This window comes from Mastigoproctus giganteus, chromosome 10 (assembly GCF_048544385.1).
Source record: "Mastigoproctus giganteus isolate SK-2022 chromosome 10, ASM4854438v1, whole genome shotgun sequence".
NCBI classification, from domain to species: domain Eukaryota; kingdom Metazoa; phylum Arthropoda; class Arachnida; order Uropygi; family Thelyphonidae; genus Mastigoproctus; species Mastigoproctus giganteus.
This window is the reverse complement of record NC_143584.1, coordinates 51,401,056-51,428,322: the sequence shown is the minus strand read 5'-3', so window position 1 is coordinate 51,428,322 and position 27,267 is coordinate 51,401,056. Positions and strand designations below refer to the sequence as shown.

At 38.9% G+C, this 27,267-nt stretch overlaps 1 protein-coding gene across 2 annotated transcripts in view; it reads right to left on the bottom strand.

The window, feature by feature from the left end:
- LOC150079033 (twitchin-like) overlaps positions 1-27,267 on the bottom strand; it is a 2,795,346-nt gene that overhangs the window by 2,449,816 nt on the left and 318,263 nt on the right. For both annotated transcript variants that reach the window (XM_090382361.1, XM_090382360.1), the window contains 2 exons: positions 22,753-22,937; positions 8,647-8,662 (listed from right to left, as the gene is read on the bottom strand). In XM_090382361.1, coding sequence (XP_090238487.1) covers positions 8,647-8,662; positions 22,753-22,937 — 201 coding nt within the window. The remainder of the gene's footprint in view (positions 1-8,646; positions 8,663-22,752; positions 22,938-27,267) is intronic.

Below are 27,267 nucleotides of genomic sequence, written 5' to 3'. Positions count from 1 at the left end.
AGTGTGTTGAATGCCATCCAGAATAATCCTACTACCAGCACACATGCCGTTGCCTCTGCCTTAGGAGTGTCTCGTTGCAGTGTACAGCATGTCTTGCACGACGATTCCTTACACCCCTTTCATCTCCAAAGGGTTCAGTTACTGCTACCCCAAGATCATCCTGCACGTGTTGCTTTTGCGCAGTGGTTTCTCCAAAGAAGTGTTCAAGATTTGAATTTTCCAGCCTATGTTTTGTTCACCGGTGAGGCGTATCTCACTCGGCAAGGCTTATTCAATCAGCACAATGCTCATGTGTCGGCTCACGACAATCCACACGGTGTGCGCCTCTATGCGGCACAACATCGCTTCACAATAAATGTGTGGGCAGGTATGCTTGGTCACTGCTTAGTCGGCCTATACCTGTTACTCCCACATGAACTCCACTAAATATCAGATCTTTCTTGAACAAGTTCTACTAGGGTAAATTCCAAATAGCAAATACATTAAGCATTTGCTATTTGGAATTTAGTCCTACCAGGATTACTTGACAATGTTCCAGCAAATGTGAGATGCAACATTTGGTTTCAACATGATGGGGCGCCTGCCCATTATGGAAGGTGTATTCGTGACTATTTGAACAGGCGTTTTGGGCGTCGATGGATTGGCCATGGTGGATGGACCCGTTGCCTGGCCCCCACGCTCACATGCTTTATCGAGCCTTGATTTCTTTCTGTCGGGGGAACTCAAATCTAGTTGTATGAATCGCCTGTGGGAACGGAAATGGATCTCGTGGCGAGTCAAAGAAACTCCAGGTGTGTTCGACCGTGTCCGCCAATCCATGCTGCGTCAGTGTCACGCATGCATCGCATCTCATGGTGGAACCTTCGAGCATCTGTTGTAACATCATGAAATGCATCCATCTCGTACTCCATTGTTAATATTATTTCAAATAAATGTTTGCCACTAATTACTGTCTTGTGTCATTTCTGCTTCTTTTGCCTCTGCTACTACTTTCCTGTGACGTTTATGGTTATAGGTTTCTATGTGATTCACATTCCTTTAGATGTTACCTACCTCCCCTAAACGTTTGTACCAATATTTTTGAGACACCCTGTATACAGGCAACCCATGTATAACATGGTACTTCTACAACATGGTTCTGCTCTAACACGATTGATGAATTGCAGCAATCCTCGCACAACACGGTACTTATATAATACGGTTTGAGAATTGCAAGAAATCTCGCATACCACAGTATTTTTGAGCTTTTATTGTGCTGGGGAAACCCTGCTATTAGGTTAGATATAAATTTCAACGTTTCCATTCCATTTTGTGAATCCATGCTGTTGACTCACCAGTTGTTATCGCCGTCATGATATTTTTCTAAAGCACATTTCTAGAGGTCACTAACATATTAATACAACAATTTGCAGTTTCCAGTTTATTGGTCTTTTCTGTTAGTGTAATCAATTATAAACAGGTAGTAAACTCGATCTTCTTGCATTTGCGATAATACAGATAGCTGGAATTCTGTGGGTTTTCATGTTATTATGGTGAAATGTGTTTCCCCTTCCATGAAATACTCAATCATATAAAAATCATAAATAAATTTTCAGAACCTCATTACTCTGTATCTCACTTGTGTGTATCATGTTTGTTGCAACTTTTGTGTGGCGGATTCCTTGTTATTAATTGCTTATCATTTTTACTGTTTTAAATTTTACAATAAAAAAAAAAGTCAGTGAACAGAAATACAAATTAGTTAGTGTGTACCTATAACAGTACGTATTAATTAAGCGATAAATGTAAGCATAAATTTCTTTTTATTTTGCTAACTGGAAAATATTCTTCTGATTTTAACGTATCATTTAACTTTTTTAATTGGTAAAGTAATAAAGTTAAATTTGTGCTTTATATCTTTATTTTATAGCTTGTATATAATATGTGTATATGTGCAAAGAAATGTAGTGAGCCAGTAAATCAGAAAGTCTTGTAATGGTAATAGTGATTTTTCATGCAATAGGAATCTGCAGAAAAAGGAATCATTAGGTGGTAGTGATCATAGTGTGCTGATGTGGAATTTACTCAAAGATGTAACTACCATCAGGGGTAAAGGGTAGGGTTTTTGTTTTCATAAAGGTAACTACAGTGGTCTCAGACAGTTTTTAAATTATATACAGTGGGATCAACTGATGATGCTTAAAAGAGCAAATTCTAAATGGGAAGACTTCAAGGAATTAATCTTGGAAGCTACTAGGATTTTCCTACCAACTCAGAAATACTGTTCAAGATTCAGACCTAAATGGATGTCAGATGAACTAATGAGGCTCGTGGCAGAGAAGTAAAATGTGTGGAATGTATACAAATTATCAGGTGACATAGAAGCCTAAGTCAGATATAAGCTAGTCTGTAATCAAGTCACAAAGGAGGTTAGGCAAGCAAAGGATGATTACAAGAAATCCTTGGCAAAGGATGCAAAGAAAAACAATAAAGACTTCTTTACTTATATAAACTCTAGAAGGAAGGGAATGAATCAGATTGTTCCACTTGATGGTGGTGGTGGTTTGACTGTTGATGATCTTGCTCAGATAGCTGACAAACTGAATGAGTATTTTGCATCTACATTCACACGAGGAATTCTGTAAGGATGGGGAGGACAGAAGTTTACTAAACTCTAACAGGAAGCTAAATGATTTTGAAATAATGGAGAGCAAAGTAGAGGAGAAATTGTGGAAGTTAAACATAAAAAAAGCACCTGGGGCAGATGGAATCTATCCAGTTATATTGAAGGAGGCAGCAAGGGAAGTTAGCACACCCTTAGCCATAATTATGAGAGCATCCTTCCAAATGGACTGGAGACGTGCAAATGTATCCCCAATTCACATAGAGGGTTCAAATGGTGACAAAAATAATTATAGACCTGCTAGTTTAACTTGTGTTCTGGGGAAAATAATAGCACCACTGGTTAAAGAAGTGATGCAGGATCACCTAGACAAGGCTGCCTTTCAGAAATGAAAAAGACCTGGGGATAATTGTGCAGTCAGATATGAAGTTATCTGGCCAGTGCAGACGAGCTGCCATGGGTTTGCGAAGGGGAAGTCTTGTCTGAACAATTTGATTGGCTACTATAACTGGAGGCAAAAAATAATTTTGATATCATATACTTGGAAAGCTTTTGATACTGTTGCACATGGAATATGCTTTACAAATTGGAGTGGTATGGCATTAAGAGCAAGCTGCTGCAATGGATAAAGGGATGGTTGAGTGGGAGACTGCAGAGAGTGTTAGTAAATGGACACTGGTCTACGGGGACTAATGTTATTAGTGGAGTCCCCCAAGGTTCGTTGCTGGGGCCACTGTTGTTTTGTGAATTTATCAATGATATCAATGAAGGTATATCAGGCTTAATGTCCAAGTTTGCAGATGATACAAAGGTTGGCAGGGTTGTTAATGACAGTAAAGACAGTATGCTACTTGTTTGTGTGTTATTTGGTTTTTAGGAGTATTAGCAACTAAGGCCATATTTCTCCGGGGATGTGCGGTGGTCATTCCCTGACCTTTCGGCATCCTCCATATTTGGTGGTCACGGGCTTGAACCCCGGTCTAATCAAGAAGCATGTGCTATGCACTGCTGCTCCTGCCCTCCTGGCTACGGAGGCACCCAGTATGCTACTGCAACAGGATCTAGAAAAGTTAGGCAGATGGGTTGAGATTGATTGATTTGGTAGTTGTTGGCGCATCGGCTTCTGTGGCCATATTGCACCTCCCAAGGTTTTTGCAGTACTTTGATCCAAGCCCGAGGCGGGAATCGAACCCGCGACCTATGGGTTGCCGGGCAGGTACTTTACCCACTCGGCTAGCCCGGTCGGCATGGGTTGAGAAGTGGCAACTAAGGTTTAACATTGACAAATGCAAAGTACTGCATATGGGTAGCAGTACCCCAAGAGAAACATACCAACTGTGTGGTACTACACTCAGAAAGGTGGAGAATGAAAAAGACCTGGGGATAATTGTGCAGCCAGATACAAAGTTATCTGAGCAGTGCAGATGAGCTGCCAGAATAGGTCATGGAGTTTTGTCAATGATATATAGGAATTTTGCTAGCAGAGACAAGGAGATGATTATCCCCTTGTATAAGGCAATGATCAGGCCACACCTTGAGTAATGCATACAGGTCTGCAGGCCTCATTTTAGGAAGGATGTAGAGTTGCTAGAACGAGTACAAAGAAGGGCAACAAGATTGGTTAGAGGAACAAAGGAGTGCTCTTGCCAAGAGAGACTTAAGTTCTGCAAATTGCAGCATTTGGAGGCTAGGAACCTGCAAAGTAATCTGATTGAGGTGTATAAAGCCTTAAATTGTTTCAGCAAGCTCAATTCTGATGAAATACTTACACTCCCTCATATTAAGAATCTGAGGGGGCATAGATTCAAATTAAGGAAAGTCAATTGTAGAATAGATGTGCAAAGTTTGCCTTTAGCCAGTCGATAGTTGATTGCTGGAACAGACTTCCATCCGTTGTTGCAGAAGTTGATAACTTAAATAAATTTAAGGCTGAACTAGACAAACTGAACTAGAGAAACATTTGGAGAGTGACCAGATGGGTGAAATGGGAAGGGTTTTTTTTTTTTTTTGGCTGATGCTATATACGTTTGCTCTCTTGCATCATATGCCTCAACTAATGCTAATTCTAATATAAGTATCACAGTTTGTAAGGTAAGATGTTTGTTCAGTTATTACTATTTAAGTTACTACTATTATAAAAATAAAGTTAAAATATTAAGTTATTACTACTATAAAAATTAAGTTTATAATCCCCCATTTTGTACTAATTCTTAGTAGTAGTAGTAGTAGTAGTAGTGGCACATGATGCAAGAAAGCAAGTGTAGGAGCTTATGCAGCATCAGCCAAAAAAAAAAAAAAAAAATCACACCATTCCCTCCAAATACCTATCCAGTTCCTCCTTAAATTTATTTAACCTATCAACTTCCACAACGACAGATGGAAGTTTGTTCCAGCAATTAACCACCCGCTGGCTAAAGGAAAATTTCCGCACATCTATTCTACATCTGTCCTTTCTTAATTTGAACTTATGTTCCCGTAGGTTCGTAATCTGAACAAGTGGAAGGATCCCATTAGAATTCAGCGTGCTCAACCCATTCAAGGCCTTATAGACCTCAATCAGATCACCGCGCAGGTGCCTAGTCTCCAGCCACTGCAATTTGCAGAACTTAAGCCTCTCTTGGTAAGAGAATCCCTTCATTCCCCTCACCAATCGTGTTGCTCTTCTCTGTACACGCTCAAGCAAATCTACATCCTTCCTAAAATGAGGCCTCCAGACCTGTACACAGTACTCAAGGCGTGGCCTGACCATTGCCTTATACAGAGGGACAATCACCTCCTTTTCCCTGCTAGCAAAATTCCTATATATCATTGACAAAACCCCATGACCCGCCCTAGCAGCCTGTCTGCACTGATCAGAAAACTTCATATCTGACTGCACAATTACTCCCAGGTCTTTTTCATTTTCTACCACCTTAAGTGTAGTACCACACAGTTGGTACGTTTCTCTGGGGTTACTTCTCCCCATATGCAGTACTTTGCATTTGTCAAGGTTGAACTTCAGTTGCCACTTCTTAGCCCATCTGCCCAAATTATCTAGATCCTGTTGCAGTAGCACACTGCCATTACTGTCATTAACAACCCTGCCAACCTTTGTGTCATCGGCAAACTTCGACATTAAGCCTGATATACCTTCACCAATATCATTGATAAATACACAAAACAACAGTGGACCCAACACCGAACCCTGTGGGACTCCACTAATAACATTAGTCCACGAAGAGCAGCACCCATTGATTACCACCCTCTGTCTTCTCCCACTTAACCATCCTTTTATCCATTGTAGCAACTTACCCTTAATACCATTCTGCTCCAATTTGTACAGTAGTCTTCCATGCGCAACAGTGTCAAAAGCTTTCCTGAAATCCAAGTATATGATATCAAAATTATTTTTTGCATCCAGTTCCTTTGTGACCACATCATAATAACCAATCAAATTTGTCAGACAAGACTTTCCCTTAACAAACCCATGCTGTGTTTGAATTATTGCTGCAGTCTCGTCTAGATGATCCTGCATTGCATCTTTAACTAGTGACTCCATTATTTTACCTGGAACAGAAGTTACTAACTGGTCTGTAATTACTCGTGTCACCCTTCGATCCACCTTTGTGAATTGGGGACACATTTGCACATCTCCAGTCCGTGGGAACCTCCCCTGAGTCCAAGGATGCTCTCATAATTATGGCTAAGGGTTTGCTTAGTTGCTTTGCCGCCTCCTTTAAAATAACTGGATAGATTCCATCCACCCCAGGTGCCTTTCTTATGTTTAACTTCAACAATTTCTCCTCCACTTTGCTCTCTGTTATTACAAAATCATTAAGCACACTGCTACAATTTGATAACCTTCTTCCATTTTCAAACTGTAATAATTCCTCACGTGTGAATGTAGATGCAAAATACTCATTCAGTTTGTTTGCTATCTGAGCAGGATCATCAACAGTCGAACCATCGATGTCAAGCGGACCAATCATATTAATCCCCTTCCTTTTAGAGTTTATATAAGTAAAGAAATCCTTGCTGTTTTTCTTAGCATCTTTTGCCAAAGATTTCTCGTAATCCGCCTTCGCCTGCCGAACCTCCTTTGTGACCTGATTACAGACTAGCTTATATCTGCCACAGGCTTCTGCGTCACCTGATAATTTATATGCATCCCATGCATTTTTCTTCTCTGTCACGAGTCTCATTAGTTCATTTGATAACCATTTAGGCCTAAACCTTGAACGATATTTCTTAATCGGTATATAAAGTCTAGTAGCTTCCACGATTAATTCCTTGAATGCTTCCCACTTAGAATTTACTGTTTGTAACATCGTCAGTTGATCCCACTGTACAGAATTTAAAAACTGTCTGAGACCACTGAACTCCCCTTTACGGAAGCAAAAACCCTTTCCTTTACCCCTGACGGTAGTTACCTCTTTGAGTAAATCCCACTTCAGCACACTGTGATTACTGCCACCTAGTGGTTCCTTTATCTGCAAATTCTTAATACACGAATGATCACTGCTGATAACCAGATCAAGAGTGTTACTTTCTCTGGTTGCCTCTCGAACATGCTGCTGCAGAAAACAATCATCCAATAAATCCACAAAAGTCTGACTAGTGTGTGAATGACCAACCCACAAGTTCCAGTCAATATCTGGGAAGTTAAAATCCCCCATTATAAGACATTCTGATTTACTGGCCCACTCTATTTCTCTGTACAATTGTTCATTGTACTCATTCAAGTCATTAGGCCTATAACACACTCCTACTCTTATTTTTCCTTTCGCAGTGCTTATCTCACACCAAACTGACTCAACAGAGCACTGTTCATCTATATTAACTGGGTGCACTTCCTTTGATTTTATGTTTTTCTTAATTAACAGCATAACACCCCCTCCCTTTCTGTCCTGTCTATCCTTTCTGTACACATTGTACTCCCCAAATTCCAGTTCTGCATTCCTTATATCTTTGTGACACCACGTCTCTGCTATCCCAACAATAAATATCCGCCTTTGATGTCTTGACCAACACTTCAAATTCATCAAATTTATTTACTATACTTCTAGCATTGGTATACATGCAAGCATACATGCTCCTATGCCTATTCCTTGTTACCCTAACACATCCCATATACCCAACTATTCCATGATGACTGCCATCCGTCCCTGAAACCCCCAACACCCCTCGCTCCAGGTCGCTTCTTATTCTAATAGAAGTTATGCAAGAATCACCTTCACCTCTGCCTGCGGTTACTGTTAAACTATTAGTCTTTGTATCCCCCCAAACTAGCAGTTTGCCGACCCACCTAACACTGCCTCGATAGCATCAGCAAATATTCTTGCACCCTTTCTATTTAAGTGTATCCCATCCCTGTAGAAGCAATCTCTCCTGTTAACAAGTACAGTCCAGGCTGAAAAAAATTCTACCCCTTGAGCCTTGCACAATCTTTCCAGGGCCGAATTGATCGACAAGGCTCTCACATCATGTACTCCCTCCTATCGTGTCTGGGCAGAATTGCAGACACTTTCAAATTCAACCCTATTTCACGGCTTTTTTTCAACAGTGACCTGTACTTGTTGAGTAATTCCACCGGTCTCCTACTCTTAATATCATTAGTGCCAACGTGTACAACTATATCACCTTTTGTGCCCTTGAAAGATGATATCCGCTCTACAACGTCATCAACCTTTGCCCCTGGCAGACATACCCTGGTCCTGTTCCACCTGTCCTTTTTACAAAGCATGTTCCCCGTTTCCCTGACAATAGAGTCACCAACAACTACTAGTTCCTGTGGGACCAGCGCATTCTGCCTTAGGGGTTGCCGCTGTGTTGCGTGATGACCAAGTGCAAGCTCTGGCGTTGATGTGGGCAGCTGAGAGCCTGATGGGCCCCTCAATTTAGATCTTTCGAGGGCATCCACCCTCATAGTCCCATATAACACTGTTTCGCATTACACAAGATTTTGTAGGAACCAAACTACCGTGTTATATGAGAGTTACCTGTATGTATATATATATATAATTCAAAATAATTTAAAAAATTTAAGGAAGGCACATATTACTTACTTTTTTGCAGCATCAGCTAAAAAAAAGAAAATATAATCATTGAAATATTAATATTTAGGAAAAGTATCAAAAAATTAAATTTGCACTGCTAAACAAAGAAATTTCTTTTTGAATATTGTTATTATCAGTAATTAAATGGGGGTGAGTAAAGTCGAGAAACCTATTAAGGAACTTAATTCAAGATACAAGAAACTTATTACAAATAAGTATAGACAGCATATGAACATAAGGTATAGAACATTTTGTTTAAATGATAAATGCAACCATAATAGATCAAGCTGACTGATCACCAATAAACAGTATTCCAAGACAATAATGACTTTACATAAGCACTGTTTTCTCAGCAACAATTATTTTTAAATCAGATGTTATGCAAAAGCAATAATAGCATGGTATGTGGAAAAAAATTCAACAATAGACTTTATACTACAAAATTCCATGTCAAATAGAAGACTCACATTTCAAGAGATGTAAATAGGTTAAAGAATTTAATGAAATGTGTACTACACAAGGCTATTTTGATCGGTTGCTTTAAACTATTTAAAACTTTTAGGCTTTCAAACGCTTTTTAGTACATATGGCTGTGAATACCATATCTTACATACATAGTTGGATTTCGCGCCTTTTTTATATGTAAATTAGAAATTATTAAATTTTTATACAATTATAAAAGAGAAATTTCACAATTATAATATTTGACAAATTTCGAAGCTCGCTAGACGGCAGCACTTTCCACAGTTGACTGAGTCAATGGGTTTTAGCAGATCATCTTTAAGGGGTGTACATCTCTACATCGAATCAGTCTATGTAAGCTTGGGGGGGAACACGTATATCACAAAAAAAAAAGTGTTTATACGTTTGATAGTGTAGTAAAATAAAAAGGTATAAAATGCTGTTGTCTAACCTGTACGCAGGTGGGGAGAGCAACTCTACCACTCCTTTCAGATGCCCATTACGTAGTACCTCTACAAATGTAAACTCGTTCAATGCCTGTGTGGGATCCTCATACAAAGACATCAAATGGGATGCCAATGTTGTACAGGAAACATTTTAAAGCAACAAAAGTGAAAATGAATAGAGCTTGTTTCTCTTTTTGGGGATCTGAATTTATTCTTTATACAGCTTCCCGTAATTTTTAACTGGCTGGTTTAGTTATTAACTTGGCACCTTCACAAAACGTTTATAGCGACCTCTCGCATGTAGCTGCTTAATGCCATTATCGTGACAGAGCAATATAAACCCCCCGAAGGCAGAAAACCTACAGAGAACACATAAAAAAGTGATGTGTCAGGTGTTACAGTAGTATTACCCGTCTTACTCGCTATTTATATAAAGAGACGAGGGAACAGGGATGCTCTATTTTCGTAAAAGGGGAAGGAGGGATGTCTTTCATCAAAGCAGCGCACTCGCGGCTGTAGCCCTCTAACAAATATCCTCGCATCAGATGAAAGAAGCCATCCTGTGTACCACCAACACCACACAACGAATGCCACAGTCAGGTACGAGTAGAAATATCTGGTTTGCAGGCTACACTCGGGATCAGCCATCTGTCATAGCAAGCCCCACTCTTCCAGGGAACTTTGCACCCTGGAGTTGTAATCAACCAGATTTCAGGGACAGAGTCGCATCATCGACAAATACTATTTATAGCGGTGGTTCAAAAGGGCAGCCGGGCTTTTTCTTCAACAGGCAGAAGAAAGTCTCATGCAAAATGCAGACGAAGTACGGAGGTCAAAGGTTAACATTCACAGAATGACGAAGCTAATGGGCTTTTTTACAAACAAAGTTAGAGGTAGTCACGTTAGACTTTTCGGCATCAAAATTGCCTCCTCTTGAATTAAAGAAACACTCCTCGTATTTTGTTCAGTTTCTGGTAGTAGAAGTTTAAATTCGCATGGCATTGCTTGAAATACATTTTAGAAACCGAGATATCAGCAAAAAAAATTGTGGAGCATTTGCAGTAACTGAATTACAGACTTAAAAATCATATCTATGTGACAGGAGGCACGCTGTGATTGAAAGTATATTAAACATCCTACATGTATGTGTGTGGGATACTATTTCAGGAAATAGATGGAGTGGAGTTTGGGGAGGAAAGGGACAGAGTTGGAGGATGTATGCTGCAACAGCACCGAATGTGACAAAGTTACGAATACAATTGCTAAATAGTATGCAACACTAGCTTCCCACCTGTTAGGACAGAAAACCATCTACATCCCCCCCCACCCCCAACATAAATTCAAACTGGATACGTAGATCTGTGTGTGAGGGAGATATCTGTATGTCATTGCTACTCTACGTGAAAGAGGGCTGTTGTTATTGTTGTTTGGTTTTTAGGAGCATTAGCAACTAAGGCCATATTGCTCCGGAAATATGCGGTGGTCATTCCCTGACCTTTCCGCATCCTCCGTATTTGGTGGTAACGGGCTCGAACCCCGGTCTAATCAAGAAGCATGTGCTACGCACTGCTGCTCCGCACTGCTGCTCCTTCCCACCTGGCTACGGAGGCGCCTGTGAAAGAGGGCATAGGTGAATTCACCAAACAGTCAAGATCCGCACTGGACAGAAAATTCTTCCCTCCCCTCCATATTTACCCATAATAAAATAGAATGGTTCTATGTGGAACTATTATTTTTTTTCCATATGAATTACTGTACATTTTAAAAATCGCTCTCATAATTTTTAAATCGATAAGATTTTTTCTCGATTTAAAATATATTTTTCACTTCTATTTTTATATTATTTATAAATTTTAGAAATTTTTTATTTTCCACTTTTCTTATTTCAAATCAACTTTTAATAGGATTATTTAAAATTGTTTGAATTTCTCACAAAAAATTATTAAAGGTGAAATACGTACTTATTTTATAACCCCAGGGGCTCACATCTGGTGATTATGGGAGCTTGGCACACCCAGTGTCTTGAACTGGATATCATCATTCTTCTCTCCCTTGGTGATTCCTCTCTCTCTCTCTCTCTCTCTCTCTCTCTCTCTCTCTCTCTCTCTCTCTCTCTCTCAGGGTAACTCAATTTTTTTTGGCTGGTGCAGCAAAAGCCTCAGACTTCCTTGCACCATATGGCTAATGATGATGATGATAAAATCTGCCATTTTGAAAATTATGGATGGATATTGTAAGGTTTAAGGTGCATCTGCAACATAGGCCATATTTGCCGTATATATATATATGGCAAATATGGCCTATGTTGCATATTTGCCGTATTTATATATGGCAAATATGCTTTTTTATATACACAATTTATATACATATATATAATATGTATATAAATTGTGTATTCTGTAGTCGATTTGAGTTTTCGGGATGAAAAACCAGAATTTCTGGGAGAAAAAAACATGCTACCCCTGCCTGGGACCGACTAACTTGGCAACACAGTGAAAGATCCATAAAAATTCCTCAGGTCATTGACACAATTTGAATTCAGGTCTTTTCCCACACAGCATTAGCATTAGCATTGGCATTGGTAGAGGCATATGATGCAAGAAAGCAAGCTTATTCAGCATCAGCCAACAAAAAAAAAAAAAAAAAAAAAACATCACTCCCATTTCACCCCTCCGTTCGTTCGAAATACCTGTCCAGCTGAGCCTTAAATTTGTTTAGGCTATCAACTTCAACAAGTGTTGGAAGTCTGTTCCACCAACCAACTACCCGCTGGCTAAAGGCAAATTTCCGCACATCTATCCTACATCTGTCTTTCCTCAATTTGAAATTATGCCCTCTCAGGTGATTATTCTGAGCAACAGAAAGAATCCCATCGGCATTGAGCATGCTCAAACCATTCAAGCCTTATACACCTCTATCAGATCACCCCGCCGGTGCCTAGTCTCCAGACTCTGTAATTTGCAAAACTTAAGCCTTTAGAGCAACCATTTGTTCCATTCACTAATCTTATTTCCCTTCTCTGTACTTGTTCCAGCAGCCCTACATCCTTCTTGAAATGAGGCCTCCAGACCTGCATACAGTACTCAAGGTGTGGCCTGACCATTGCCGTATACAAGGGAATAATCACCTCCCTATCCCTGCTAGAAAAATTCCTGTCTATCATTGACAAGACATCAGGAGCTACTCTTGCAGCTCATCTGCACTGCTCAGAGAACTTCATATCTGCCTGCACAATTACCCCCAGGTCCTTTTCATTCTCTACCACTGTCAGTGTAGTACCGCAGAGTTGATACGTTGCTCTGGAGTTACTGTTTCCCATATGTAGTACTTTACATTTGTCAATGTTAAACTTCATTTCCCACCTCTCAGCCCATCTGCTCAACCTTTCTAGATCCTGTTGCAGCAGCATAGCATCAGTAGTGTCCTTAACAACCCTGCCAACATTTGTATCGTCTGCAAACTTGGACATTAAGCTTGATATACCATCATCAATATCATTTATAAATACAGAAAACAACAATGGACCCAACACTGAACCCTGAGGAACTCCACTAATAACATTAGTCCACGTTGAGCAGTGTCCATTGATTACTACTCTCTGTCTTCTGCCACTCAACCATCCCTTTAGCCACAGCAGCAATTTGCCTCCAATGCCACACTGCTCCAATTTGTGCAGCAGTCTTCCATGTGCAACAGTATCAAAAGCCTTTCTAAGATACAAATATATAATATCAAAGTTATTCCCTGCATCCAGTTCTTTTGTGACTACATCATTGTATCCAATCAAATTGGTTAGGCAAGACCTTCCCTTGACAAAACCATGCTGTGTCTAAGCTATAACTGAATTCTTGTCTAGATGATCCTGCAGTGCTTCTTTAACCAGTGCCTCCATTAATTTTCCTGGAACAGAAGTTAAACAAACAGGTTTAACTTCTGTTCCGTTGTGAATTTGGGTTACATTTGCACATCTCCAGGCTATGGGTACCTCCCCTGAGTCCAAAGAAGCTCTCATAATTATGGCTAGGGGTTTGCTTACTTCCTTTGCTGCCTCCTTTAATATAACTCTGTTACCCCAACTGGACATATTATCTAGATGTTCTGGGGGCAAAGACGTTTCACGTGAGCAGGTAGCTAATATCAGGGAAGAGAGCCTAAAAAACTTCAAGGGTTGTGTTAGGGTTGTTAAATATACAAGAACAGTAAATCTTAATTGTTTATACAGTAACGTTAGAAGTGTCGTCAATAAAATGAGCGAATTCGAACTGCTGGTTAAAACAAGTAACGCGGACATAATAGGGCTTACGGAGACGTGGTGCCACCCGGAAATTGGGGATGATGAGTTTCAGTACGGCTTGTATAATGTATTTAGGAAGGATAGAGTAGATAGAAGGGGTGGTGGGGTAATGCTTCTTATCAGAAGCAGCCTGAGTGCGACGATAGCTTTCCCAGATTCAGACATTTCACATGCTAGTATAGAGTCTGTATGGTGTGAGATAGTTGGAAACAAAGGTACAATGCGAGTAGGCGTAATCTACAGACCAGGTGATTGTGAAGACTATGACAAAAGCCTCTACATCCAAATGGAATGGGCAAGTAAGCGTCAATGCCTTATTATGGGTGATTTCAATTTGCCTCTAATTGATTGGAGTAAATGGGAAGGAAACTCGACATGGGGAACAAAATTTTTAAATCAACTAGATGACTGTTATTTGTATCAACATGTCAGGGAAAGTACTAGAGAAAAGAATATCCTAGACCTCATCATCACACATGAATCAGATGACATAACAGGGCTGACAGTAGAGGAACCAGTAGCAGGAAGTGATCACGGAGTTCTACGGTGGATGATGACGAGAGAGGTAGCAGAAGTAAAAGGCAAAGGAATGGGTTTTAATTTCAGAAAAGGAAATTACGATGCCTTAAGGTACTACATGGCCTCTATTAACTGGGTAGATATCGCGCAGAGAATGAATACAATTGAACTGTGGTACGCTTTTAAAACATTAATCACAGATGCCTTGAATGCGTATATACCATTAAAAAAATACTCCACGAGAAGGGTTCCAAGTTGGATGAATAGTGAAGTTGCCACATTACTTGAGCAGAAAAAGTTGGCATGGAAACGTTACAGAGCAATAAAAAGTACTGAAGCCTATAACAGCTACAAGGTGATGTGTAATAGAGCCACAGAAAAGGTTCGACAGGCAAAGGCAGTTTATGAGAAATCACTAGCAAACAGAGCAAAGAGGGGGGATAAAGAATTCTTCACATATATAAATGCCAAGAAGAGCAGGACAAACCAGATCGGACCTTTACGTAAGGGAAAGGGGATAGTAATAAATACACCAGCTGCCGTTGCAGATGAACTCAACAGTTATTTTGCATCGATATTTACAAATGAAAAGCCTTTTGTGGCAATGGGAAATTGTGGGAGCGAAGTTAAAAAATATGTAATTAATGATATTGAAATTTCGCAAGATTATTTAATGAAAACACTTTCAAGCCTACAGACTAGTAAGGCTCCTGGAGTTGATGGAATATACCCTATAATCTTGAGAGAGGCGGCAAGCGAGTGCATTGAACCACTGAGGCTGGTTATGCGAGCATCACTAGACTCTGGGGAGATTCCCTTGGATTGGAAAAGTGCAAATGTATCTCCCATACATAAGGGTGGCTCTAAAAGTGAAGTGGGAAATTATCGACCTGTCAGTCTGACTTCAGTAGTAGGGAAAATCATGGAGGCATTGATCAAGGGTGGAATTCAGGATCATTTGGATAGAATTGAAATTCTCAAGGATACTCAGCATGGTTTTGTAAAGGGAAAATCATGTTTAACAAATCTGGTTCGCTATTTCGAAAGGGTCACTCACGAGCTGGATTTAGGAAATAATTTCGACATTGTTTATTTAGATTTCAGCAAAGCTTTTGACTCAGTCCCACATGAGCGGTTGCTTTATAAGCTGGAACAGGTTGGAATCACTGGGAAAATCCTTAGATGGATAGAAGGATGGCTTCAGGGCAGGAGGCAGAGGGTTGTGATAAATGGCTATTCCTCAGATTGGGTTGATGTAAGAAGTGGGGTTCCCCAAGGATCAGTATTAGGACCACTGTTGTTTTTAATTTTCATAAACGACATTGATGAAGGGATAGAGGGCGTGATGTCTAAATTTGCAGATGATGTTAAAATTGGTAGAGTAGTTAATGATCACTGTCAAGCTGAGCTTCTTCAGAGAGACCTAGATAGACTTCAAGAATGGTCAGAAAAATGGCAGCTGTGCTTTAATCCAACAAAGTGTAAGGTATTACACCTGGGAAACAGTAATGCCAAAATAACTTATTCACTTGGTGGAGTTCAACTAAACCCAGTACTGGAGGAAAGGGACTTGGGTGTTACGATACGGTCAGACATGAAATTCTCTGAGCATTGTAAACAGGTTGCAAGGAAGACCCATGGTGTCCTATCGATGATCTATCGAACTTTTGCAAGTAGAGATAGGGACGTGATAATCCCATTATATAAGGCCTATGTTAGACCACACTTGGAATACTGTGTTCAAGTATGGAGACCGCACCTAAAGAAAGACATCGAGCTTCTTGAAAGGGTGCAAAGAAGGGTAACTCACCTGGTGAGATCGGCAAAAGGGCGTCCTTATGAAGAAAGACTTCGAATATGTGGGTTGCAGAGTTTGGAAACTAGACACCTTAGAGGAGATTTGATTGAGGTGTTTAAGGCTCTGAGAGGCATCAGTAAAATGAATGAGGACAAAATTTTCAAGATTATAAATGATGCTAGAACTAGGGGACATAAATTCAAGTTACGCGGGGAAATGTTTAGATTGGACTGCAGGAAGTTTTATTTTAGCCAGCGAGTTATAAATTACTGGAATAAGTTGCCTTCATGGGTGGTGGAGGCCGACAGTTTGGGGAAATTCAAAGGTCATCTGGATAGTACTTTCGGGTAAGGGAAGCGCATAGGATGATAGGATTAATTTCCTTTTTATTTAATTTTTAATTTCATTTTATTATTTTTATTTATTTATTTTTATTTATTTATTAATTATTATTATTTATTTATTTAATTTTTGTTTTTATCATTGTTTTGTTCGGATTTTTTTTTTTTTTTTTTTTTTTTTGGCTGGTGCAGCATAAGCCATGGGCTTTCTTGCACCATACGGCCGTTACTAATACTAATACTAATACTAACTGGATAGATCCCATCCACCCCAGATGCCTTTTTTATGTTTATCCTCAACAATCTCTCCTCCACTTTCCTCTCAGTTATTACAAAATCATCTAGCTCACTGCCAGTGTTTACTTCATCTACGACATTCCCCTTCCTGAATAACTCCTCATGTGTGAATGTAGATGTGAAATACTCGTTTAATTTGTTAGCCACCTGAGAAGGATCCTCAACTGTTGAACCATCAATATCCAGTGGACCAATCTGATTCATCCCTTTCTTTCTTGAGTTTAAATAGGTAAAGAATTCTTTTCTGTTTTTCTTTGCATCCTTTGCCAAGGATTTCTCATAATCTGCCTTTGCCTGCCTAATCTCCTTGGTGACTTGGTTACAGACCAACTTATATCTATCATAGGCTTCCATGTCACCCATTAATTTGTATGTATCCCATGCATTTTTCTGCCATAAGTCTCATTAGTTCATCTGACATCCATTTAGGACTGAACCTTGAACAATATTTCTTAGTTGGTATATAAAGCCTGGTAGCTTCCAAGATAAGTTCTTTGAATGCTTCTCATTTAAAATTTGCTGTTGATAACATCATCAGTTGGTCCCACTGTATAGAATTCAAATACTGTCTCAGACCATCATAGTCGACTTTACAAAAGCAAAAACCCTTCCCTTTACCCCTGATGGTAGTTACCTCCTTGAGTAAATCCCGCTTCAGCACACTGTGATCACTGCCACCCAGTGGTTCCTTTATCTGCAGATTGTTAATGCATGAAGAATCACTACTGATAATCAGATAAAGAGTATTGCTCCCTCTAGTTGCCTCCCTAACATGCTGATGTAGAAAACAATCATCCAATAAATCCACAAAAGTCTTGCTAGTGTGCGAGTGACCAATCCACAAATTCCAGTCAATATCTGGGAAATTAAAATCCCCCATTAGAAGACTCTCTGATTTACTGGCCCACTCTATTTCCCCGTACAGTATCTTATTATACTCATCAGAGTCATTAGGCCTATAGCACACTCCTACTCTCAATTTTGATTTCCCTAAGCTTATGTCACACCAAACTGAATCGACATTGCCCTGTCCATCAATGTCGACTGGCTTCACTTCCTTGGATTTTATGTGTTTCTTAACTAACAGTAAACCCCTCCTCCCCTCCTGCCCTGTCTATCCTTTCTATACACATTGTATTCCCCAAATTCCAGTTCTGCATTCCTTATATCTGTGTGACACCACGTCTCTGATATCCCAACAATATCTGCCTTTGATGTTTTGAACAATACCTCAAATTCATCAAATTTATTTACCAAACTCCTAGCATTGGTGTACATGCAAGTATACATGCACCTGTTCTTATTCTTAGCTGCCCTAACACAACCCATGTGTTTACTTGTGCCACAATGACTGCCAGCAGTTTCTGAAATATCCTGCATCTTGTTTTCCAGGCTGCTGCTCATTTCAATAGAAGCAGTGCAAGAATCACTTTCACCTCTGCCAGTGGCTACTGTTAATCTATTAGTCCTTGTATCCCCCCCCAAACTAGCAGTTTTCTGACTCACCTAACACTGCCTCGACAGCATCAGCAAATATTCTTGCACCCTTTCTATTTAAGTGTATCCCATCCCTGTAGAAGCAGTCTCTCCTGTTAACAAGTACAGACCAGGTGAAAAAAATTCTACCCCTTGAGCCTTGCAGATGTTCTCTTTTTGCTGCATGCCTTTTCTACAGATACTTCCATGGACTCTGTTCTTCTGTATTGGCTTCTGTAATTCCCTCTCGTCCATAGCAGTCTGAACATGTGCTGCAACCAGTCAACATCCTTTTACAGTTCAACTTCAAAATCACAGAGCCAACTTTTCTTCTTCCTCATTTATTCATTCAACTTCAATTTTCTGGAACAGCCTTCCTTCATACATATTTCCTGAAAATTACAATCTACAGAAGTTCAAGTCTAATGTCAACAAGTATCTTCTTTTATCTTCTGAACCTTCAAACCATGCACAGTACTAAGTACTATTGGTTCTAATACCTCTCGTGTTTGGGATATTCATAAAAAAAAAAAAAAAAAATCACCTTTGACACCCTTAAACATGATAGTTGCTCTACATCATCAAATTTTGCCCCTGTATCCTGGTCCTACTGCAGCTACCTTTTTTTTAGAAAAAAAGGTAGGTAGAAATAGGTGAAATTTCCCTGACAACAGAGTCACCAGCAATAGCTACTTCCTCTGGGATCAGAGCATTTTCTATGTAAGATGTCATCATGTTGTGTATGCTTGAGTGTCACAGCCAGCACTATGCTGGGCATTTGAGTGTTTGATGAGAAGCCCCCTTTCATTCTTTCAAGGGCATCAACCCTGTTCCTCCACTCCCCATATAAGTCCATCAGCACACTGAATTGGCACTTATTCCTTACACTCTCTGCAATGAAAGCACAAAATTCCATCACCTTTGGTTGTATAGGTCCCACTATAGATAATCCAGCAAAAAGATGGCAAGAAGAACACAGTACATAGCTTTGATTTGCAAGTGAACTGCCTTCAACAGCTTTCTCTCCTGAGCTAAAGCGTTCCCACTACTAAAGTTTTTTTGCTTCTGATTAAATCCTTCACACTACTTATTTACTACAATTTAAAACACTGCAATTAACTACAATGATGTAGGATACCCACAAATTACTTGTTATGAGATGTTAACAAAGGTGCTATGAATATTGAGTTGCAACTTAAGAAAGCCTTAGCTAAATTTAAAAATAAGCTGATGTAAATGATTAGAACAATTAAAACTATTCATTAATCAAAATTTTGTATAATTAATTAAAAATTTTCGAAATTTTACAAAAATTTATCTGTTTTCAAAAGGATAATTTTCAGCAGCCAAATTTTTTGGTATCAAAGCTATCAGAGAGCTGTTATGAGAGAATAATTATGAGAAGTTGACTGTTTGGCATGAGAAGTTGACTGTTTGGCATGTAACATCCACCAAGCAAATGATAATATCTCTCTCTTTTTTTTTTTTGGAATAAGTGGAGAGCACAAACATCCATCCATCCATCTAGTCTGTAATCAAGTCAGAAAGGAGGTTAGGCAGGCGAAGGCAGATTATGAAAAATCTTTGGCAAAGGATGCTAAGAAAAACAGCAAGGATTTCTTTACTTACATAAACTTTAAAAGGAAGGGGATGAATCAAATTGGTCAACTTGATATCGATGGTTCAACTTTTTATGATCCTGCTCAGATAGCAAACAAACTAAATGAGCATTTTGCATCACATTCACACATGAGGAGTTATTAAGGATTGAAAATGCCACGAGGTTATCAAATTGTAGCAGGGTACTTAATGATTTTGTAATAACTAAGAGAAAAGTGGAGGAGAAATTGTTGAAGTTAAACATCAGAAAGGCATCTAGGGTGGTGGGATCTATCCAGTTATATTAAAGGAGGCGGCAAAGGAAGTAAGCAAACCCTTAGCCATAATTATGAGAGTATCCTTGAACTCAGGGGTGGTCCCCACTGAATGGAGATGTGCAAATGTATCCCCAATTCACAAAGGGGGATCGAAGGGTGACACGAGTAATTACAGACCAGTTAGTTTAACTTGTGTTCCGGGTAAAATAATGGAGTCTCTTTTTAAAGATACATCGTAGGATCATCTAGACAAGACTGCAGCAATAATTCAGACACAGCATGGGTTTGTTAAGGGCAAGTCTTGTCTGACAAATTTGATTGGATATTATGATGTGGTTACAAAGGAACTGGATGCAAAAAATAATTTTAATATCATATACTTGGATTTCAGGAAAGCTTTTGACACTGTTGTGCATGGAAGACTACTGTACAAACTGGAGCAGAATGGTATTAAGGGTAAGCTGCTACAATGGATAAAAGGATGGTTGAATGGGAGAAGACAGAGGGTGGTAATCAATGGACGCTGCTCTTCGTGGACTAATGTTATTAGTGGGGTCCCACAGGGTTCGGTGTTGGATCCACTGTTGTTTTGTATATTTATCAATGATATTGATGAAGGTATATCAGACTTTAATGTCGAAGTTTGCAGATGATAAAAAGGTTGCCAGGGTTGTTAATGAGTAATGGCAGTGTGCTACTCCAACAGGATCTATAATGGGCTGAGAAGTGGCAACTGAAGTTTAACATTGACAAATGCAAAGTACTGCATATGGGTAGAAGTAACCCCAGAGAAACGTACCAACTGTGTGGTACTACACTTAAGGTGGTAGAAAATGAAAAAGACCTGGGAGTAATTGTGCAGTCAGATATGAAGTTCTCTGAGCAATGCAGACAGGCTGCCAGAGCAGGTCATGGAGTTTTGTCAATGATATACAGGAATTTTGCTAGTAGGGAAAAGGAGGTGATTGTACCTCTCTATAAGGCAATGTTGTTGTTGTATGGTTTTTAGGAGCATTAGCAACTGAGGCAATATTGCTCCGAGATTTGCGGTGGTCATTCCCTGACCTTTCCGCATCCTCCGTATTTGGTGGTCACGGGCTCGAACCCTGGTCTAATCAAGAAGCATGTGCTACGCACTGCTGCTCCTGCCCAGTATAAGGCAATGGTCAGGCCACGCCTTGAGTGCTGCGTACAGGTCTGGAGGCCTCACTTTAGGAAGGATGTAGGCTTGAGCATGTACAGAGAAGGGGAACAAGATTGGTGAGGGGAATGAAGGGATCCTCTTACCAAGAGAGGCTTAAGTTCTGCAAATTGCAGTGGCTGGAAACTAGGCACCTGCAAGGTGAACTGATTGAGGTGTATACAGCCTTGAATGGGCTGAGCATGCTGAATTCTGATGGGATTCTTTCACTTTTTCAGATTACGAACCTAAGGGGGGCATAAATTGAAACTAAGGAAAGACAGCTGTACAATAGATGTGCGGAAATTTGCCTTTAGCAAGCAGGTGGTTAATTGCTGGAACAAACTTCCATCTGTCGTTGTGGAAGTTGATAGGTTAAATAAGTTTAAGGAGGAACTGGACAAACATTTAGAGGGAATAGTTATGTGAATTTTTTTTTTTTTTTGGCTGATGCTACATTAGCATTAGTAGAGGCATATGATGCAAGAAAGCAAGTTTATGCAGCATCAGCCAGGGGAAAAAAAAAAAAAAAACTTCCACTTCACCTCTCCGTTCGTTCGAAATACCTATCCAGCTGAGCCTTAAATTTATTTAAGCTATCAACTTCCACAAGGGATGGAAGTCTGTTCCACCAACACAAGCTTATATGGTTGCTTTCTTGCATCTCATGCCACAATTACTATTACTACTATTAATATTCATACCCCCAGCCATTGTTCAGGGGCTGGTGGGAAGATGAATTATGGGTAATATATCTGCACTTGCAGTATTACATAACTTGCCTAATTTTATATGTATATTTTAATGAAAATGACTTCTTTTCAAGGAGAGTTTCCAGATGAAAAGCTGGAGAGTACATGAGTGAAAAACACAAACAGTGCAAGAAAATTCCACAATGAGAACTGAGATAAATTATATAATTAATAATTAACAAAGTTAAAATATAATTTTCTTAAAAAAAGGAAATCTACTGGATGTCATACAAAAATCTGCCTTCCAATTTGAAATGTTTCCGATGGAACACTCAAGAGTGAGTCTACAAAGCACGTTTTTATCATTTGGTTTTATAATTTTGATTGTATCCATTAAAAGATAAAGATCCTTTCAAATATGAATCAAGTGAAAAATATATATATGGCAATTATATATTCTTTAAACTCTTGAAAATTTCATAGAATTTTTACACGTTTAGCTCCTTTTGTAGACATTTAGCAACCTGTGTGTGTGTGTGTGTGTGTGTGTGTGTGTGTGTGTGTGTGTGTGTGTGTGTGTGTGTGTGTGTGTGTGTGTGTGTGCGTGCGCGCACAAATATGAATAGTCACTTAAAATATTTTCAAAAATTTTAGCTAGATGCTAACATAGTAATGATATAGGCATTTTCACAATGATATATTATTAAATATACACACATCTATGAACACTTACCTTCAAAATTAAGATTTATAGTAGCAAAGCTGTCACCAAATTGATTTTTTGCTACAACTTTATATTCACCACCATCTTCAGAAGCTACCTGCAGGATTTCTAAGGAGGCTAGGTAGTTTCCTTTTTCTGCTTTAAGAACGTATTTAAATCTTCCACCATCTTTAACTGGCTTGCCATTATGATACCTATTAAATTATTTCCAGATTAAGCTTTTTTTTTCCCCCTTGGAAACAACACAAACGCAACAAAAACAATAAACATAATTAAGAACTATTATAATAGTCTTTGCTATAATTCATCAGCAGAAAACTAAAAAGTCAGAAGTTGATAAATAATAACATCATGAACCTTCCAGAAAAAAAAATAAATAAATAAAAATAACTTTTGTTAGGTATTACACCCATTAGCAAAACAGTGAGAATTGATGTATTCAAGCAGAATTCAAAAAGAACGAAAGATTTACATTTCTGGAAAAAAACACTTTCCAGAAATAAAAACAAAGTTGGGCACCTATAAGGTTCAAGCAAGTGTGTTATTTGCAATCAGGAACATAAACAGTGCTCAGTTAATTCCTTGAGACCTGGCTGAGTTTGTATATGTTTAATAATTTCATGCTAATTAGAAAGGTTCAACAATGGCTTTTCTACCAGACTTTCTAATGTACAGCTTCATGGTTGAATCTTGGTAATGTCAAATTATCACAACATTACTGTCTGTCACTCAGTTGGGCAATCTTCTGCACAAAGAATATCAATATGAAGTGGATAAATTAGGATAAATGCTTCCCTTTGCTAGTATTCAGTACAATACTTTAAAAAGAAGCTCCAATTCTAAAGATATAACAAACATAATTTCAGCTGCTTTATATAATTCATAAAACTTATATAAAGCAGCAAAAATTAAATGCAATGCTACTAAAATAACCAACTGACAAATTCAGACAATTTTAAATGTAATATATGCAGCTAACTTCAAAAACACATTAATACAAAAGTGTATATTTATATGTGTACAGCAAATTTTAATATGTTCAGCTTATATTCATATAAAAGTCTAAAGCACTGTCTATAAAAATGTTTGTCCATGCTCTCTCTGCTAAGTTATATCTTGGGTTGGAGCAACAATAGACATTAATGTTGAGTATGCTTACACTGACACATATGTGACTCAATATAAAAAAGTGAAAACATTCTGTTTTACTTTTTAGCAGAAAGAGTTATTTTCAATGTGTTGCGTAGAAGATTAATAAAGCTTGTTTAAAGTGTTATAATTGTAAGTAACAGGTAAGGTAAAAAAAAAGGTAAACTGCAGCCATTATCAACCCACTGCAGGATGGAAGCCTCCTCTACAATTCATGCTGAGGGAAATGGACCATAATCTGCCATGCTGGTCCAGTGTGGGTTGGCAGATCGACCATATTTAGCAGTCAGGGGCTTGAACCCCGGTCTACTCAAAGAGCGTGTGCTACTGCACTCCCGCTCCTGACCACTCGACTAAACAGGTAAGAGTCAATGTTTAAGGATACTAAACTGAATATAAATAGGTTTTGATCAGGAATGAGTAACAAGGCAAGTTGCAGCTAATGTTAGTTAGATCTACGACCACTATTTATTTTATATGTTAGCTAAAAGGAACAAAAGAACAATAACCAAACAAATAATGTTAAGTGTTAATGTTTATAGAAACAGAAGATTAATCTTCTAACTCTTAAAAGGAAAATTAAATTAACCTTCTAAAGTTAATTAATCTTAAAATTAATCTTCAAAGTCTTAAAAGGAAGAATTAATTATTGTAATTATTTCAAGATAGCTAAAGACAGTTCTGCTTCACAAATTTTTAAAGGTTAAATGGTAAACACAGTGTTACTGAGTCAAACTTACCCTTCTGAAACATATGAACAGGAGTGAACTGTTTGCTAATTGAAATCAATGAAATTTCTTGTTACATATATTTCTTTGGCTATAAGAATAACCAAGCAGCTAACTGTTCCATTTAATGCTGTCAGTTATTGAAATTCCAAAAAAGTTCATTTGTTTTAAGTAAGGAAATCATAGCAGACCGAACTTGTTATTAAATGGTGTAACCAAACCTTACTCATTTAGGCACTTCACATTGTTTCATAAAACAAATACATTAATCAACATTATGTCTATTGTTGCTAAAAGCCAAGATATAACTTAAAAGACAGAGCATGGATAAACGTTTTAAAAACAATGCTTTAGGTTTTTATATCAATATCAGCTAAATATATTGAGTTTAAGACTAATACATTTTATAATGGGTGTAATAAACAATAACTAAAATGCATAATGAAAATTAAAATAACAGTAAGATCCTACTATAAGTGTCATGACTGTGATGAGTATAATAAACAACTACACAAACAAAGAGAATAGGTCAATAAATCAGGGTATCTTACAATGGGGAGCTTTCACTTTCCAGTTATTGGCTAGAAATTGTGGGTTGGTCTTAAACAAGAGAAATTTTCTGAATTTATTGAAAGATTGCTTTCTACAGCAGCATGTCAAAGATACAACAAGAGAAAGTAATACTCTTGAGGCGCCTCCATAGCCAGGTGGGCAGGAGCAGCAGTGCATAGCACACGCTTCTTGATTAGACCGGGATTCGAGCCCGTGACCACCAAATACGGAGGATGCGGAAAGGTCAGGGAATGACCACTGCATATCCCCGGAGCAATATGGCCTTAGTTGCTAATGCCCCTAAAAACCAAATATCAAACAAACAACAAACAAACAATACTCTTTATCTCATTATCAGCGGTGATTCTTCATGCATCTCCAAATAAAGGAACCACTAGGTAGCAGTGATCACAATATATTGTTGTTAAATCTATTTAAAATAAGTATTGTCAAAGGTAAAGGGAAAGGATTTTGCTTTCATAAATTGGTCATAGATGGTGGGCAAACCTGAGATGTTCCTACCTTGGGCTATAAAAATAAAGTTCTTTTGTAGCTTCACGACCTTGAATCTATATTCAAGGTCGTGAAAACAGCCCGAGGTAGGCAACATAGGTTTATTTTTATAGCTCGAGGTAGGCAACGTCTCAGGTTTGACCACCGATGTAAAACAAACAACGTTATCCCGAAAGGCTTTCTTTACAAGCCTCCATTTTCTAGTGAGTCTATGCAATTGTGCCTGCCGAAACTTCAGCTACAAGACCCTCAATATTTGGATCGGCTGCCTCCATCGTGACTTACAGAATGCCTCCAACAGTAAAGCAGCCCTGATGTTTGAACTTAGGAGTTTGGTTCCTAGCTCTATTTACTCAAGTATCGTTCATACCTTGTGCTCCCAAGCTGTCAGGGAGTCTGACCACTATTGTACACGACAAAAACGTAAGTTTGCAATTTTAATCCGTGAGTCCCGCGACTTTCATCATTGACATAATACCACCACAGCAAATTGCACACAATTTGTACTGAACTTGAGCGACAAACACTTATCTGCAGAACAGATAGATCTATTCACTTTGGGAATGAAGTTTGCCGTTCTTCCCCAAAGTCCACTGATCACTGATATTGCTTTAGGTGCCGAAGCGTCATTAGCACATTTCCCTGAAGAAGTGTTGAATGGAATTCGCCTAAAAACTGCAGCAATTTTACATCATGCTCGCCCTGCTTCCTCCAATCTCAATCACCGATAGATCTCTGCCCTTAGAACACTGAAGCAGGATTCTTCCATCATCATCCTTCCAGCAGATAAAGGATGCTAAACAGTTGTGTTGAATCGTATTGATTATAAGGCAAAAGCCCTGTTGCTTCTGAGGACACTTCTGTCTACCAGCCATTAACTGTACCACCCATCAAAGCCTTGGAACAGTGGGAGTCGAAAGTAAATGTGCCCATCAACAGTTAGTTTCAGCAAGGGAAAATAACCGAGTCCATATGTAGTCACTTCCGTGCCTCTGGTTGCCAGATCCTGCAATTCTACACGCTACCAAAAGTCCACAAAGAAGGTGTACCATAAAGACCCATTGTCTCCTGTTGTGGCTCACCGAGTTATGAGTTGGCAAAATTTGTCTTGAGGCTCTTCCCTCCCCTCGTAAGCAAGACCACCAACAGTGGTGAATTTATAGAATAGATCCAAACCCTATCCATCTCGGATAATCAAGTCATGGCCTCGTTCAATGTAATACCCCTATTTACTTCCATCCCTGTTGAGCTTGCCATCCCATGTGCCAAGGAACTTTTGGATAGTGACCAGATCCTTAGCAACAGAACCCAACTAACTTCAGATGATATTTCCACCACTCTCAGACTGTGCTTAACTGGTGGTGCAATCATGTTTGATGACTCCATTTAGCGATAGGTGCACGGCACGGTCATGGTTCAGACATGGCAAACATTGCAATGGAAGTATTGGAGGGTCATGCATTTACGAGCATACCACATCCCATTACCTTTTGGTGTCGCTACATGGATGACGTGTTTGTAGTTATTCCCAGAGATTCAGGCAACCGACTCTTGGACCACCTTAACTCTCTATCACCTTTCA